The sequence below is a fragment of the Hyaena hyaena genome, unplaced genomic scaffold (genome assembly GCF_003009895.1).
Source record: "Hyaena hyaena isolate Hyena2069 unplaced genomic scaffold, ASM300989v1 scaffold_157, whole genome shotgun sequence".
In the NCBI taxonomy this organism is placed as follows: Eukaryota; Metazoa; Chordata; class Mammalia; order Carnivora; family Hyaenidae; genus Hyaena; species Hyaena hyaena.
Genome location: NW_024080789.1, coordinates 2,102,486 through 2,119,569, shown reverse-complemented (window position 1 = coordinate 2,119,569; position 17,084 = coordinate 2,102,486). Strand labels below are relative to the sequence as shown.

Here is a 17,084-nt window from a genome sequence, read left to right as displayed (position 1 = left end):
GCGTGCGGTATCCAGGGGTCCGGTCCTTGATCTCTTGCTAACCTGCTCTGTGCTGCCACCTTTCTGGGCCTCAGTTTCCCCGTGATGATCTCGAAGTGCCCGTCATGCCCTAACCAGATGGGCAGGACCTGTGGCCAGGTTGGCCTGGAGGACTCTGTGGCTGCGGCTAAACGGGGGGTGGGAGCCGAGGGAGCGGCCCCAGTCTCGCTGCCATGCCCAAGTCTGGGCCCGCCTCCCTGGCTTCTCTGGAAAGCCGCTCCTTCCTTGTTCTGTGAGGTTTGATTTCACAGCTCCAAAGGCCTGGGGCTCCTGGCAAGGAAAGCTGTTTTCAAATCAGGGTTTCAAGAAGCAAAGCTGGAGGCCGCAGGCTCAGGCGGACAGGCAGAGAGGGGCGGGCAGGCCAGGGCGCCGGCTGGGGAGGCGGGGACGTGCGCTCCAGCTCTGGTTCTGCCTCTCACGGCCTGGCCCCGAGGCCCCGGGCGGGCACCCTACCCTCTCTGGGCCGCAGGTTCCCATCTGCACCATGAAGCCACTGTACAACATGGATCAGGGGGTGTCGGGCCTCAGAGTGGGATGAGGACCGAACAGGATTTCAAGGAGGGGTGACGTGGTGTAGCAGGGGCCTCAGAGGAGGCAGGAGACGTACGGGGCAGAGCTGTGTAGGGCCAGAGGCCTGGCAGCAGCACTGGGAGGTGTGCAGGCAGTATCGCTCTTCTGAACATGCTCTGACCACATCAGGGGCCCAGGGTGGACACAACCCTCCAACACCAGCGGCCCCCCCACTCTGATCACATAAGGCCTCAGGCCACAATGGCCCCAAAGGAGACTCTGGAATCCAACTGCCTGGGTCCAATTCTGGCTCGTTTACTCATCAGACAAGTGACCCTGGGCAAGTCGCTTGCCATCCCCCCAGCCTCAGCGTTCTCTATAAAATGAGCACGGTCTTGGTTCTGACGTCACTTGGTTGTCATGAAGAGGGAGGCACGTGGGCACACAAGATCAGGGGCTCCTCCTCTCAAGGGGCAAGATGACCTTAGCTCCGTCTGGAGAGAAGTGGGAATGAAACTCAGACAGGGAGCGCTCAGAGCTGCTCAAGAGAGAACAGGGTCTGGAAAGAGGCAGGAGGTAGGAGTTCAAAGGTCAGAGGTTAAGGGGCCCAGAAGGAGGAACCGCTTGAGATGCCTAAAGGGGTAGGCAAGGTCTCGTTGCCTGCATTTATAGGACACTGTGGGGGCCATGTGTCCCTAAGCGTGGTGTCTGAACCACTATACACTCATCTACTGACAGGGGGCCGTTGATGGGGCCCCAGGAATCTACATTTCAAGCTCCCGGGGGGAATTCCCACACATGGAGAATTTTAAAATGCTGTGTGTGCCTCACAAATAGCTGAGGGAACTGGATCATTCAATGAGAGAGCGCTGCTCTAGGTCATGCAGAGAGCTGACCACAGGGCTAGAACAGAAGCAGCCAGCTTCCCCAGTCCTGGACTCCATGGTGGTGGTGCAGATACGAGAATTATATTGCGATTGTTATGGTCCGGGCATTACCTAAGGCCTTCCTGTGAAATAATTCACTAAATCATCATAACAACCCTGTGAGGTTGGTGTAATTCTTAGCCCCATTGTGCAGAAGAAGAAACTGAGTCCTAGAGGTGAAGTGACTTGCCAAAGGTCACACAGCTCCCGAACTGTTAAGGCTGGACATGTACTGTGCCAGCTGCCCCAGGTGGTCTCTCCCCGGGGCTCTCCCACCCCCTGCCCTGCCCCTTGGCCACTCCAATGCACCCCGTGAATATACTTGGAGGATTTCCTGGGAGGCCAGGTACCAGGCTGAATCACTCGTATTATCATTTAATCCTCCCAGGATTACCCAGAGGCCAGAATCAACATCATTCCATTATCCTCAATTTATAGAGCAGGAAACCCCTGGAGCTTACCCAACAAGCAAGTAGCAGAGGGGATTTGAACCCGGTCCACAGCTCCAAAATGCACGCTCTTGGCTTGCCCACCATGGCACCTCTAAGCAGTGAGCAGAAATCCTATTTCAGAGAGGAGATTGGTTAAGAGGGCGATCTCGCCAGAACTTGAAGCCAAGTGTTCTAGTTAAGTTTCAAAGCCACTACTTTTCCTTCAGCCCCACTGCTGCCCCAGGATGGAATGGACTTTGTTTGTCACTGCTCCCTAAGAGCCACGCTAAAGCTCTTTGAGCAAAATCAGCCCTTTCCCAGAGGCGCCGGTTGTGGGGAAGAGCTGACACACATAATTCTGAGGAATAGAAAGTTCCAGGCCCAGGGTTACCATGGACCCTTGGGGCTGAATCTGATTCCCCATGTGAGCCTTGAGGTGCTTGGGAGATGGTCTGAGGTCCCCAGTGCTGGGCTATGCCTGGGCCCTGCCTCCGCCACAGTTTTCCAAGTGAATAATCCCCAGGGCTCAGGGTCATGGAGTCTGGCAAAAACCGTGAAGGCCTTTCTGATCATTGCTATTAGGACCATTTTTGTCCACGTCTCCTGGTGCCCCTGAGCCAGAGTTTCTCTGGAGTTGATACCTAGAGAGAGAGATTGCTGGGTTCTGGAAACACCCGTTTGTTCTCCAAAGTGACTGAACCGAGTTACGCTCCTACCGGTTGGATATGAGCATCCCCCGCCTTGACAGCACTTAAAATTGTTAGATTGATTTCTTTCTTTCTTTCTTTCTTTCTTTCTTTCTTTCTTTCTTTCTTTCTTTCTTCTTTCTTTCTTCTTTCTTTCTTTCTTTCTTTCTTTCTTCTTTCTTTCTTTCTTTCTTTCTTTCTTTCTTTCCTTCCTTCCTTCCTTTCTTTCTTCTTCCTTTCTTCCTTTCTTCCTTTCTTTCTCCTTCCTTCCTTCCTTCCTTCCTTTCTTTCTTTCTTCTTCCTTTCTTCCTTTCTTCCTTTCTTTCTCCTTCCTTCCTTCCTTCCTTCCTTCCTTCCTTCCTTCCTTCCTTCCTTCCTTCCTTCCTTTCTGTCTCTCTCTCTCTCTCTCTCTCCTTCCTTCCTTCCTTCTCTCTCTCTCTCTCTCTCTCCCTCCCTCCCTCCCTTCCTTCCTTTTTTTGAAAAAGAAGGAGAGCATGAGCAGGGGAGGGGGCAGCGCAAAGCCTGACCCAGAGCTCTATCTCACAATCATCATGACCTGAGCCAAAATCAAGAGTCGGACACTCAACTGACCCAGCCACCCAGGTGCCCCCAAATTGTCAGATTTCTTAAAGTATATATGTTATACCCTTTATTTCATGTCTATCAAATTTGTATAGTAAAGAAAGAAAGTGGGGCACCTGGCTGGCTTGGTCAGTGGAGCACACAGCTCTTGATCTCAGCATCATGAGGGTGAGCCCCGCATGGGGATTAGAGCTTCCCTTGTTACTTTTTAAAATATTTATTTATTTTTGAGAAAGAGCAAAAGCAAGCAAGAGACAGAACGGGAAAGTCAGAGGGAGAGAGAATCCCAAACGATCTCTGCACACTCAGTGCAGAGCCCAATGTGGGGCTCGATCCCATGAACTGTGAGCTGTGAGATCATAACCTGAGCTGAAATCAAGAGTCGAGGCTTAACTGACAGACGCCCCTAGAGCCTACTTAAAAGAGAGAGAGAGAGAGAGAGAGAGAAACTGCAAACAAAACTATAAAACCAGACGCCCCTAGAGCTTACTTAAAAGAGAGAGAGAGAGAGAGAGAGAGAGACTGCAAACAAAACTATAAAACAAAACTGCCGCTCGCCACTGTCCACCTGGGTGTCTAGAAATCTGTCCTCCGTGCACCAAGCCAAGGAGCACCCTGGGGCTCCGAGGCAGGAGTGGGCCCTGCCCACGCGGCCTTCCCCCAGCCCAGCAGTGTGCAGCAGCTACGCTGCAACCCGAGGCCGCCTGCCCCATCATCTGCAGGAATTTGGGCGAAACAGCCCATGGTGGCCGCCATCTCCTGATGGCCTGTCTGGACAGGCCCCATGGGGCTTCACTACACATACAAGAACCGCAGAGGCGGCCCCCTCCCCGCTTGCAAAAGAGACTTACTGGCAGCCATACTTCTCCACCAGAAACCTTTTCTCCAGTTCAGAACACGCCTTAGCGCCCAGCCTGAATCACCCCTTCCCATGGCCCACGGAGACCCACTCATACAGGTCTCTTCTGTTCAGATGAGGAAACTGAGGCCCACTCCTGAGCGAGGGGGCTTTCAGAGGTGGGGTGCTACTCTCTGCCCAGGTGAGGAGGGGACTGGGACTGGGGGGCTCAGACAGCTGCCGGAATGTGGCTAAGAAGCAAGAGGCTGGTGGGGCACCTGGGTGGCTCAGTCTGACTTCAGCTCAGGTCATGATCTCACGATTCACAAGTTCAAGCCCCGCTGTCAGCTGTGCTGACAGCTCAGAGCCTGGAGGCTGCTTTGGATTCTGTGTCTCCCTCTCTCTCAACTCCTTGCCTGCTCCCTCTCTCTCTCTCTCTCTCTCAAAAATAAACATTAAAAAAAATTATTTTTTAAAGATGCAAGAGGCAGGTGGTTTAAAGGTGCCAAACGGCAGTCAGGCTGCCTGGGTTTGAATTCCAGACCTTCCTCACAGCAACTGTGTGACACAGGGCATGATGAGAATTGCTGTCTCCTCAGGCCACGGAGTGGCCTGGATTAAACAGGCTAAAACTCACAGGGCCCTCAGAACAGCGACTGGCACATAGCAAGTGGTAACAAACAACTGCTAAAATGTGCTGACAGCTACCCCCTCATCCAGGACCCCCAGGGCATGCCCGAACCCTGGACGTACTGTGCTTTTCCTATGCATACACACCAGTGATAGAGCTTAACTTAGAAGTTAGCCGCAGTAAGACTAATGCACGATAACTAATAGTAAAACAGAACAATTCCAACAATATATTGTAATACAAACTTATGTGAATGTGGTGTCTCTCTCTCAAAATACCTTATCGTACTGGACTCACCCTCTCTGTGATGCTGTGAGAGGAGAGCCTGCCTGATGACGCAGGCCCTGGGACATAGCATTAGGCTGATTTTCTGCGGCTACTTCGGAAGGTGGGTCACCTGCTTCCGGATGGGCCGCCATGGAGCACAGGTGACTGAAACTGTTGTACTAATTCTACTAAAAGCAGTGTCTTTGGGAGGGAAGGAGGTGCCGGAGTGGGTTCCAACTCGTCTTTCCCTCGGTGGGGGCGGGGGTGGGGGAGATAAACTACCCTTGTTCTTTCAAAAATAACAACTGCCACATGCCAAGTCTTCCCAAGTGCCCGGCTCTTTGCCCAGCACTCTCTGAGGTAAGTACCGTCCCCTCTCTGGGGTCCCAGAGGCTCAGAGAGAGGTGGTCGTTTGCCCAAAGTCACACAGCTTATAAGAGGAGAAGCTAGAGCTCAGACCCAGGTCTGGCGGGCTCTGGAACCCCCCACCCGCAGCTCCAGTGCCGCCCCACTGAGTCCATGAGCGAGAGCTAGTTCGGGTTTGGCCTGCCCGATAGGACCAGCTCGGCATTTGGAAAGGGGACCGTTTGAAGGCTGGTGCCTCCTTCTAGATGAAGTACTGTTACCTCCATCCACATACAAAATGCAAACCTTGGCCAAGCCACTCTTCTTGCCAATGAGCACCCCGTAGTGGGGATTGAGTACCCTTGGGGGTGGGGGGTCCATTAGTCCTGGATGCCCCTAACCCAGCACAGCCCATTTGAGGAGGGGGCAGTGAACCAGACCAAGGCTGGGGGAAACAGCCTCACCCCAGCCCCTCCCTGAGCACCCATACGGGCCACGAGCCTAGGTCCCCTCCTGAATGGCCCTCCTCTGCCCCAAGCCATGCTCCAAAGGAGAGGGAGAAGCCCCAAACTGGGAAACACACTGGTCCCTGTGACCTTAAGAGGGACACTGCTCAGCTGCCTGTACCATCTTCCTCCTCCTCCCTCTCTTCTTCCTCTGTCTCCTTCTCCTCCTCCTCTTCCTCCTCCTCCTCCTCATTCAGCAAACAAGGATGGAGGCGAAGTGTCCAGAGGGAGGCTGCTGCCTCAGAATGGCACCTGTAGCAGCCATGGCACCACCCCTGGCTGGTCTCCAGGGCTCAAAGGCCACTGGCCAGTCTGCCGGGAGCCTGTCAGGCCTCAGGCATGTGACCTCACAACCCCATTGAGCCCAGGGGCGTCGGCTGAGATAAGCTGGAGCGAGATGGGGAGGAAAGGAGAGAATCAGCTCTGCAGCTAACACACTCGGTTCAGTCTCTCTGTCCCTCTGGGCCCTTCAGGCTGTGATGGTCCAGGATTTGGGATGGAAGGGAGATCGCTCGGGCCGTCCCCCGGACGATGGTGGCTGCCCGGACTCTCAGCAAGGGAACGCCTGGAGTGCAGGTGGTCAGCAGGGGCCTGCTCTGGGTACCCAGGGAAGAACGGGGAAGGCTTTCCAGGCGGGAGTTCTGCATGCAGAAGTGTGGAGGCGGGACTACGACACTTTCAGAGCAGCAAACAAGCGTGCTTGGCCGGAACGGGGGTCAGGTTTAGAAGCTCGGTGAGATTTGAGGCCGGCAGAGTGGGGAAGGTTTGATGATGAAGCGGCCTGAATCGCCTGCAACCAAAATGCCATTAGGTGGTAGATGTCCTTCTTGGTGTCTGTCTCCGGGAGGGAGTCCTTGTCTTTAGCCTGTTTGCATCCTTCCCCCAACACCATCAAGCCAAGGGCCCCAGAGCAGGGGGAGCCCTGGGAGTTCCGCATTAGTGACTCTGAGGTATCAAATAATGGGACCGGAGACCTCGGGTGGGATGAGGAGGGGTAGAAAGCCCGAGGGCTGTAGTCGCCATCTTTAAACCTCTGAAGAACTTCCTAGGGAACAGACACTCGTTCTTTGTAGCCTTAAAGGACAGGACATGCAGTCCCAGAGAGGCGGGTGTCAGTGGGATATTAGGAAGGAGTCTCCAATAGTCTGTCCAAAGAGAGACGAGGTGATTGAGCTCCCCATCACCAGAGGTATGCAAGCTTAGCATGGACACCGTAGAGAGAACTCAAGTTACAAGAGTCTGAGCCTCATGGCCTTTCCCACCACCAGCCTGGGACTTCATATCACAGCCTGGCTGCCTTGGGACTGAATTCCCTTGCTGCCTGGGTGACAGATTCCCAGTCAGGCATGACATCAGTTCTGCCCTGACTTCACAAGGGGCCTCTGGGGACCCTCCTCCCCTCCACTTCCTTTCACCCCCTGCTGCTTCTTGCCCTTCCCAGGGAACCCACCATGACTGACCAGGGAGACCTGGAGCCTGATTGTAAGGCCGGGTCCCCAGGGAGCACTCAGCTGATGGCCTTCCACCCCGGCAGGAGTGAGGCGGAGGGGGCCGGGGTCCCTGGACACACTGTTCACACGCTCCCGAGAGTCTACATGGAAATTCCAGGAAGGTCACAGGGAAGCTTCCAATTTAGAACAAGATGCTTTATTTTTGTCCCTCTTTCTTTCCTGTCCCTCTTTTCCCCTAGCAGTGGGCGGGGGTGTCACAGGAGGCTGGAAGAGGAAAGCAAGCCTCTTTGGGCCGAGTCACAGAAAGCCTGGGTGTGGAGAGAGGGGCTGTGGGCAGACAGGAAGGGGGACCACACAGGGTAGCCGTGTGGGAAAGGGTAGAGGCGAGGGATGAGTCCAGGGGACAGCCAGGTCTGGGCACTGTCCTGGGCAGGGGGCGTAAGTTCTGGGTTCAGGCCGCGGGTCAGAGAACCAGCCCGGGTTCAGGACTGGCGCTCCCAGGAACCTTGGGCCCTGGGTCCCCACCTCAATGAATTATAAAGCTACAGAGTAGCACTGAATCCATCTCACTCACCCTGGCGATCCTGGCAGATGTTTAATCATCATTCCTGGTGTTGAATTTTAAACTCCTAGTGTCATTATCCTGTTAGAGCTAAAAGGAATCTAACAAGAGTGTGTTATAGATGTGGAACCTTGAGGCCAACAGCAGGGAGGAACTTGCCCAAGCTCACACTGCCAGAGTGGCTGCCCAGCGCTGTGCGTCCTTCCTGACCTCTTCCCGGCCTCGGTCCGGAGATGGAAGCTATGACATGGTTCTCGAAGCCAAGGGAAGCGGACAGAAGGGAGGCAGGTGCCCCGCCAGGACATAACTATCTCCGAGAAGTAGTCAAAAAATGACAGTGTGTCTTGAGTTCTAACTGCTCTGCTCAGGAGCGCTCTCTTCCTGCCCAGAGTTAGCTCTCCCCCCCTCCCCCCCACTTTGCCTGCTGCAGATGGGAGGCCTCCTGCGGAGGAAGGAGCCCAAGGCGGGGAGGGGAAGCTATTGGTTCTATTGTTGGCTCTGCCTCAGTGCTCCATATGACCTTGAGCATGACCATGAGTATGAGGGCTTTTCTGGCCTCCGTGTGTTCAGTGAGGGGCTGGACCCAACCAGTTAAAACAGAGATCCCATCCAGGATCTGCCTCAGTCTCCCATCAGGCCCCATCTCTCTCTGTCTTGATCCATCTAAGCCTTTGCCTCCGCACAGGAAGTCAGCCAGGAAGAAGACAGCCACCTGCAGATTCCCTCTACTGGGAGCACCATCCTCCATGCCCAAGCCCTGCTGTCCAGCCTTGGAACACCCGGAGAGGCAAAAAGCTGGGAAGGCCCTTAAGATCACCCCAGCAAGGGAATCTGAAGCCAGAGAGGTCCAGCATATTGCTCAAGGTTACACAGCAAAGCGTGTGCAAGTGGGAAGTGGGCCTTGGGTCTCCTGATGCCCAGACCAGTGCCCTCTCCACTAACCACTCTTTGCCCTTTAGGGTAATGGTCATGTTAGCCATCTGCACATGAACCTGGGACCTGGTTACCTTGACACCTCAAACGTCCACACAGTCTCTTCCCCTCTCTGGGGTGCAGCTTCTTCTAAAAGCAGGGAGATGGGGTGGACCAGATGTCTCTAAAAGGCCTTCCACCCATCACTCCACCAGGACCCCTGGGCTTTCCGGGGTGGCCACCTCAGCCCCTTCTTCACAGAGGACAGACATGCCACCAAGTCACAGCCCCCACCCAGCCCAGCCCACCCTGCACCCCAGGGCTGGGCCTCATCCAGAACTACAGACTCCGGGCCCAGCTCCCCCTCTGGGGATCTGAATTTTTCTTACCATAAAAGGGCAAGCGTGCCTCTCTCCCGTCCCTGCTCCCAGCCCCACTGGGGGAAAGGCTGAGCTATTTTTGGAAAACTCAAGAGTTGGCTCCTAAACTCAAGATGGAGCTTGTCTGAGCTTGCATTCGGGAGCCCCTTCCCCATCTCCCTCCCCTACCTTCTCTCCCTCTTCCCCTACCCCGGCTCACCCCTCACCCCTTTTCACTCACTTTCTTCTCTCTGCCTCTCTCCTTCTTGCCCTCCCCCTCAGCCAATGACTCCTCCTCCTTCCTCCCCCTCTCCTCTCTTCTCCCCAATCTCATACCCAGCTCCCCTCCCCCCCATTCCCTCCTTCAGATCTGGCTTTTGGAGGATGGAGAAAGTAACACATCTGCACCCCCATCCCCTTCTTAAACACTATTTACAACATAAATTCCAAACATCCGCCATCTGGTTCTAGGAAGGGCCAAAAGATATTTAGAAAAGGAAGTCATGATTATTCCGTCTTCAAAGCCAAAGGAACTTAAAGGCTCCCTCTCTCCTGCCTCCCTCCCAGGGCCTCTTTGTTAAGATCTAACAGATTAGGATCTTTCAGTGAGTAGAAAGAGCCAGTCCCAGCTGGGCCTCTGACTTTGAGCTGGGTGCCTTCTCCTCTCCGTACCTCAGCTGTCCTCATCTGAGCAGTGGGTGTGAGACTAGGGTGCCTCCAGCACTAATGTTCTGAGACTTTGAGTCCTGCTGCAGAAAACCCACATGGCCCAGGTCCCTGTCACCTGCTCTGGGCTGGGCAGTAGGGTGGGCTCCAACCTCAACCTTTGATGCCCCTTCTCTCTCGCTCCAAGGAGATACATGCAGACCATCCACCTCCCTTCCCACTGACACTAACACCAAGGGGATGGGCTGGGGTCAAGCCATTGCCCCTATCGGATACCATGGAGTCTGGTCCCCTCCCCACCACATCACCATGAGGCCCAGGGAGGGGAAGGCTCTTTCCCACAATCACACCGCGTGTCTACAGGTAACCTGGTGTCTAACCGGCTGTCCTTCCCATCCGACACGCTCCAGAAGAAACAGCATATGTAGTATCCAGAAGGCATCATGCAGTCTCAGCAAACTGGGACCCTGAAGGTCCCACTTGTTTGCAAAGTGGACAGGGCAGAAGGGAGAGCCAGTCCCTTTATTGTGGCTGATTGGTTTGTTCTAAACAGACAGCATGCGAGGGAGAAGTACAAGAGGCATAACAAAAACTGAAAAGGCTCCCTGCTTCTGGAGAGGTGCAGCGTTGCCAGGGCCCACATACCTCCAGTGGCCTTGCAAATGCTTTCTTTGCTCACAACCCTGTTTCCATCAAATTTAACCCAGGCCCGACAAAACACTGTGAGACGCTGACGCGGGCTGTCGCTCGGTAGAAATGGTGCCAGGAAGAGCCGGGTCTCACAGGGCAGCCGTGAAAATGCACGCTGGGCCGGCTCAAGCCAATCCTGAGCCTGACACTCACAATCCACGTGACCTTGAGGGAGTGCTATAACCTCTGCGAGCCTCAGTGTCTTCATCTGTAAAATGGGCATGAAAATGGTACCCAACTCTTATGTGACTGGGAGGAAGACTATGCACAGTAAAGGACTTAGCAAGTGGGGAGCACATTGAAAGCTCTTGTTATGATTACAGCAGGTCCCAGTGTAAGTGGTTAGTGGCTATTGTAACGGTCACTGTGTGTCCCTGCCTTCGTGCTCACTGGAAGGTCAGGGTGGATGGGAAGCACAGAATCCGCCAGCCCCCAGCTTCCCGGAGCCTGAGCCCCTTGAGGCAGGCTTGGCATTATGGGCCAGGCAGGTGGGGCCCCTTTCCTCTCCCTCTCTTCACTATTTTTTCCTCCATCAGTTCAGCCTCAAACTGCATTCCCAGGGCTTGCTCAAAAGTCCCCAGCAGCAGGCTTCCCTGGGGAGGAAGTAGGGAGCGTGTGAGGCTGGTGAACTCAGCTGGGGTGTCAAGGGGGTGGGAGGGCGCCCTGGGAACAGAGGCGCAGAGAAGCCGCATAACAGAGGGGACGTGGAAAGGGGCCTCACGTGGTGGCTCCCACCCCAGCATCCACGTCTTCTCTGGATGCCTCTCTGGACCTTTGCCCTCATCCTTCCTGCTTCCCTCCCTCCCATGCCTATGCCTCACTGTGGCTCCAGCCCTGGGCGCATAATGCAAATCGCGGCCATTTATGTGGGCTCCCTATGTGCCCGCAACTGCACCTGCATTTGACACAGACCTCATTTGACCTTCACAAAGAAGCCTGAGGGGACCAAGTTCAGAGAGGTGAAGCCACCCGCTCTTGGTCGCACAGCTAGAAAGAGCGAGGGGCGAGATCCAGTGCAGATCTGCCAGGCTATGGGCACGGGTTCGTGTGTTTGCGCGGAGCTTCGAGCTCAGCCCTCTCTCGCTGTAGTGCCATCTGGCTCCCAGATGCGGCCTGTTCCCAGGCCCTCGTTTTTCTTGGAAATGAGCAAGGCCAGCAGAGGGCACGGCGGCTTCTGCAGTGACCGTAATGATGCGCATTTTGTTTCAGGGTCACCCAGCAGGCTCAGGAGATGGCTGGCTTGAGCGTGAGCAGCCTTGGGTTCAAGCTGGCCTCTGATCCTTGCTAGTGGATGACGTGGGGCACACTACAGGGCCACTGTGAACCTCGGTTAAGCGGGGAAGTTACCCCTACCCCTGGCGGAGGTAGTACCCTCAGTTACGGAAGGAAGCACTTTGCAGGGTGAAAGGCTTGGGCAGCTTGTAGCAGTCCCGGGCGGCTTCAGGGCTGTCCCTTCGGTCTTGGCCACCATGGTGACCCCAAGTTTTGACCCACCCCTAAATGGCTCCTTGCTGACGTATGAGGCCGGAGGTGGAGCCACTGGTCAGAGGGGCCTCTGGGAAACTTCCTTCCAGACCCATTATGATGGGGACTTTGTGTACTGGGAAGGGAAGGCGGCCCCTCCTGCTCTTGGAGCTTAGAGCTGCTCAGAAGACTCCCTTGGAAATCCGGGCAGGCAACGTGGGGACAGCGGCTGCCTCGGGACAGAGGAGCAGGCTCTTGGGAGCCTGGAAGATCCTAGCAGGCTCAGCCTAAGACATCTGGGGACCCAGCAGGAGGCCAGGCTCATCCTCAGTCCCTTGGAGTCTGCAAGGCCAGTCAGGACCCACGGACGGCAGGGCTCTGGCCACGGGCACCCCAGCATCCTTCTGAGAGGCGGTATCTTTGTTTCTTTCAGGCAAGGGCACTGGCTGGTGGGAGCCACGCCTGCAACCCTGACATTGGAGGAGCAAGCACCCCGGAGAGGGCCTCCTGAGGACCAGAGAGGAGGGCAGGCAGCAGGGGCCGAGGAAACAGAGCTGTGAGTGCCTCCCCCACCCCCTCCACAGCCCCAGCCCTGCCGCTGGGGGCTCCCGCAGCAGCCCTGCGCCCCAGGGTACGCTCCCCAGTCCAACCCTCAGAATGACCAGGAAACTAGGCCTTGCACGGGGGAGAGCTGAAGGAAGGCCCAACTGATGGATGGGGTGCAGGGCATCCAAGCCGTTATGTGTGGGTTGTAGGAGCAAAGAAGTGGAGTCAAAGACAGGGAAACCCAAGCCAGAGCCAGAATCCACCCCAGCCTACGCTCCCTGCAAGCCAGCAAGGGAAAGCCTCTGTGCTGTGGAGAACGGACAATGGCAGCCTGGGGGGAGTCAGCAGTCTTGCCTGGGAAGGAGTAAACACGGTGGGGCTCTAGAAGCTTGGGGAGCCTGGCGGTAACCAGCTCACAGGGCCTCGGAAGGGGTCTGTAAGGTCAGGTGTGTCCCCAGCGCTGGGGACACGGTGAAGCCCAAGAAACCGTCGAGGTTTTTGTCCCACCCATCACATTCTTCCACCCTGGCTGTGTTCGTTCCCCGCAGGAGCAGCAGGTGGGGCGAGGGATGGGCTCAGAGCGAATGAAGGTGCTCACTCTCAGCCACAGAGCCTGGTTCTGGCACCGGGTCTCCAGAGGGTGGAAAAAGTGGATGAAGACCGGATGGGGGGGCGGGGAGGAAGGGCTCTGGCAAGGAGCTCCAGGAAAGGTGATGAGGCCCAGGCCCGGCTTACATAACGCAGCACACCTGCTCACCCCTGCGCGCCCCACATGTGCGAGCAAACGTGGGCTCCAGCACAGTGCACACTCCCGGCCCTCACTTGCTAGCCAATGAGTGGCAGAGCCCGGGTCTGAACAAATTGGATTAGGAAGGCTGCAGACACCTCTCCCCCCACCCCCCACCTGCACTGTCCAGCCCCGACACTGAGCAGGCCTGCAGGGCTGCCAGCTGCTGTCCCTCGGCCAGGCTGACAGTCTGTCCTCTGTCCCGGAGACCCGCCCCCCCCTCCCCCCGGGCCCCAGGAAGAGGGCCGGGGGTCTGAGAGGATGCCGGGATGATGGATGGGCTGGGTCAAGAGCACACAGGATGTCGGTGCTTGTGCAAGGCTCGTTTCTGAGTTGTTCCCAGCAGTCCGTCCCCCTCCTTCCCTCCTGTCTCCCTTCCTGAAGCCTCTCCCAGGATCACTGCCGCCGGGGCCCAGAGCCCAGGCTCCGAGCAGATCTATCCTCGTCAGTCCCGCAGCAGGGCAGGCGAGAACTGGTCAGCTTGGGAAGCGACAGTCTGGGGACAAGACACAAGCAAGCACTTCAGAGGGAAAAAGGAGCTTATGAACAGAGGCAATGCCAATTTTAACGGTGACATCTCAGTGCTTTCTCATCCATCATTTTGTTCCATCATCAGAGCAGGCCTGGGAGTTGGAGAGACTGTGCCCATAGCACAGATGTGACCCCTGAGGCTTGCTATCCAGGGATTCCACAGCTCCCCTCTCCTGAGCCCTGAGTCGGCTCCAGCCCTGAATGATGTGCTGGGAACACCAAGATGAACAGCCTGGTGTGCCCATTGCTCAATAGGTCAGGCTCCTTTCGGCTGCTGGGCACTGGACCCTCTGGTCTTCCAGCAGATAGATGCCTTTTCCATATGGCACGTTTGAGTGGCTGAATATCACACCGAGAGCAGCCTTAGCCATCAACCCATTCAAAACACAGACCCTGAAGGCTGACAGCCCCAAGTTCAAAGCCTCCCTTTCTAGCTGGATAGCTGTGGTACAGCTGGCCTCTCCATGCCTGTTTTCTCTTCTGTGAAATGGAGATACAAAAGCTCCCTCTTTGTGCAGTTCACTGTGAGGGTTAATTAGTACTTTCCACACCCTCATTTGACACAGGGAGAAACAGAGGCTGGAGAAGGAAAGGGCCTGGCCAAGGCCACACTGTGAATTGGGGATTAAGTCAGGACCTGGTAGAGACCCTCCTCTTCCACCCCTCATCCCAGTATAAATCCTCCCAACTTGGGGCACCTGGGTGGCTCAATCGGTTGAGCTTTCGACTTCAGCCCAGGTCATGATCTCACAGTTCGTGAGTTTGAGGCCTGCCTCGGGCTCTGTGCTGACAGCTCTGAGCCTGGAACCTGCTTCAGGTTCTGTGTCTCCCTCTCTCTCTCTGCCCCTCCCCAACTCAGGCTCTGTCTCTGTCTCTGTCTCAAAAATGAATAAACATTAAAAAAGAAAAATCCTCCCCATAGGCTCCACCCCCAGTAGCCTCCAGGCCATGACAGGCAGCCAGGGGATATAGGCACCTATGGAGACATGTATTGGGACCCACCCCCTACCTTCAGCCCAGCCCCAGCCTTGGCAGCACCAGGGTCCCAGGTGCCCAGCAGTGGCCCCCGGCCCTCAGTGCTGGTGGAGAGTGGGGGAGTGTGGGGACGGGCTCTGGCCCAGAGCAGCCTGCCCATATAAGGGAAGGAGCCAAGGAGGCCTCCTCACTCAGGCCTGGCGAGAAAACCCAGACAGCCACTGTTTATTTTCTCCTTCCCAGCCTTCCTGGAGCTTCCCAAGAAGACCAAAGTGCCCCCACCCCTGGCCGGGCTCAGCAGCCGTTCCTGAAGACAGTAGGGAGCAGGGAGGGGAAATTGGCCCATTTTGGGGGGAGCGACGCCACAGACTGCCAATGGCCGGCACCAGGTAAGAATCTGTCCTATACGGGTCTAAGGCCACCTGCTCAATGGTGTCCTTGGACAGAGGGGAAATGGAGCCCCAGAGAGGGGAAGCACGTGGGAGAGGTGACCACACCGGGTGGAACGGAGCTCAGGTCTCCCAAATGGCCCTCTGTCTCCTGACTGGGGACCAAGAGTAAGAAGGAGCCGCTCGTGGGGTAAGTGGACGAGGAGGGCTATCGACCTCCTTCTCATCTGAAGGAGACCAGGGGCTGGGGCCAGCACTGTCTGCCTGCTGGACAAGTAAGAAAGTCTCAGGGGAAGAGTCCTCGGGCAAGAGGACAGTCTTCTTGCATCTCTGCCCCTCCTCCCGGCCCACCACCTCCTCCTCCAGGAAGTCCTCCCAGCTCCCCCGCCTGGGGCGGGAACCTCTTTGTCCTCTAAGACCTTGGCGGTCCTTTCTTAGACTCTCCCTTGTGCCACTTGGATCTGCACCCTATTTGCCTTGCCAGGCACGTTTTCCTTCCATCTCAGCCTGACTGCAGTCCTCCAGGGCAAGGACCACATCCGGTTCAGTCCCACCTCCCCTCGGCAGGTAGAAGACACCCGAGGTTTGCTGAATGGTCAGGTGAAGTGGTTAGACCCCGTCCCAAACCCCGGGGATTGGTAAATTGGCCAGGGGAGGAGACATTCAGCATAGAGGTTGAAAACGAGGGAGCGGGGGTTGGCTGTTCTGAGTCAGGAACCCAGCTCAGCTCCTAACTTGATGGCCTTGGAAAACTCCCTTCTCACAGAGCCTTGGGGATCCAAGGGGATTAGCACGATTAAAACGGTCAACAAATGACCGTGCTTATTACAGTCAGCGTCACTGTGATTTTTCCAGAACTACGCAGCCTATAGCTGGAGGAGAAGGGGGCGAATGGCTTCCCCCAGCCTAAGGCTGCTCGTGCAGCCCCTGTCCTGGCATCACTTTCTCCCACGGGGACGTGGGATGCCTCCCACCCACTCCCTGCCTCCATACGCAGCAGAGGTGCTATCTTTGCAACACTATTCCGAGCCCAATGGGGTGTGCGGAAATAGCCCTCAACTCCCCTGCGTCAAGCCGCGCTGTGACCAAAGAACGGTCTCCTTCCCGTCCTGGTCCTCCGCACGGAGGTGACCACAGTCCCCGGGGGGCCTCACCGGGGGGCCTCACCGGCTGTCCTGAAAGTTCCGCGTCACAGGGCACAGCCCCCAAGCTGCGGTCTCGCACAGCCCCCTTTGTATTTGTGCCACGTCTGTGGACTGTCACACTATTTTTACATCTAACCCGGGTCATCGATAACAGGTAAATACGACTCGCTGCCGCTCGTGGGAACCTCTAGCAGGGCTCATAACGAGGCGACGCGGGGAAGGGAAAGCAGAGGGAGCACCAGGCCTGTGATTACCCTTCACCCTGCCACCGGGCTTGCAAGGGCCCGGCCCGGGGCCTGAGACCCAAGGGGAGGGCGCGGGAGCCAGAACAGGGTGGGAGGCGAGAGGGCACCAAGCGGGGGCTTCCTCCCCTGTTGCGGAGTCTTCCGCAGGTAGTTAGTGCCTAGACCCACATACTCCACAAGACGGCTCACTCCCTGTGCCGCCCTGGGGACGCCAAAGGCGGGCAGCTGAGGGCTTTGGAAACCGGCGGCGTGCAGCAAGGAATGCGGGAGCCTGGCCTTATCAGCTTGGTTCCCAGCCATGGAAGTTCACTTCGTCAGGACAGCCACCCAACCCCACCCCTGCCCCCGGCTTCTTACCGAAACCTTCAAGTGGTCAGGCGGATGGGAGCCATCCAGGAGTGCAGTGGACAGGCTGTGGGCTGCCCAGGACTCCGAAGGTGCGGCCCTATGTCGTTGGGATCACTCCCCGGCTAAATGCAGCTCGGAAAGAGCTCCTACAGGAGAATTCCACATTAGAGAAAGGCATTTCTTTAGCTGGGAAGACCTCAGGAGGGGGCTGTCCCACTCAGGAGGCCATGGGGCCCGGCCTGCCCCAAGTGGC

General features: G+C 56.4%; 1 protein-coding gene across 4 annotated transcripts in view; it reads right to left on the bottom strand.

The window, feature by feature from the left end:
* Nucleotides 1-17,084, bottom strand: part of IL17B (interleukin 17B) — a 51,609-nt gene that overhangs the window by 31,230 nt on the left and 3,295 nt on the right. Inside the window, exons 1-2 of one of the 4 annotated variants that reach the window (XR_005529709.1) lie at nt 1,937-1,993; nt 43-309 (exon numbers count right to left, since the gene is read on the bottom strand). Coding sequence is in view for 2 of the 4 variants with exons in the window: in XM_039239435.1 (XP_039095366.1) it covers nt 1,937-2,011 (75 nt within the window). In the remaining 2 variants the exon portion in view is untranslated. Of the gene's footprint in view, nt 1-42; nt 310-1,936; nt 2,039-16,840; nt 16,978-17,084 lie in introns of those variants that run through there. The other 3 variants (XM_039239435.1, XR_005529710.1, XM_039239436.1) reach the window with 3 other exon arrangements.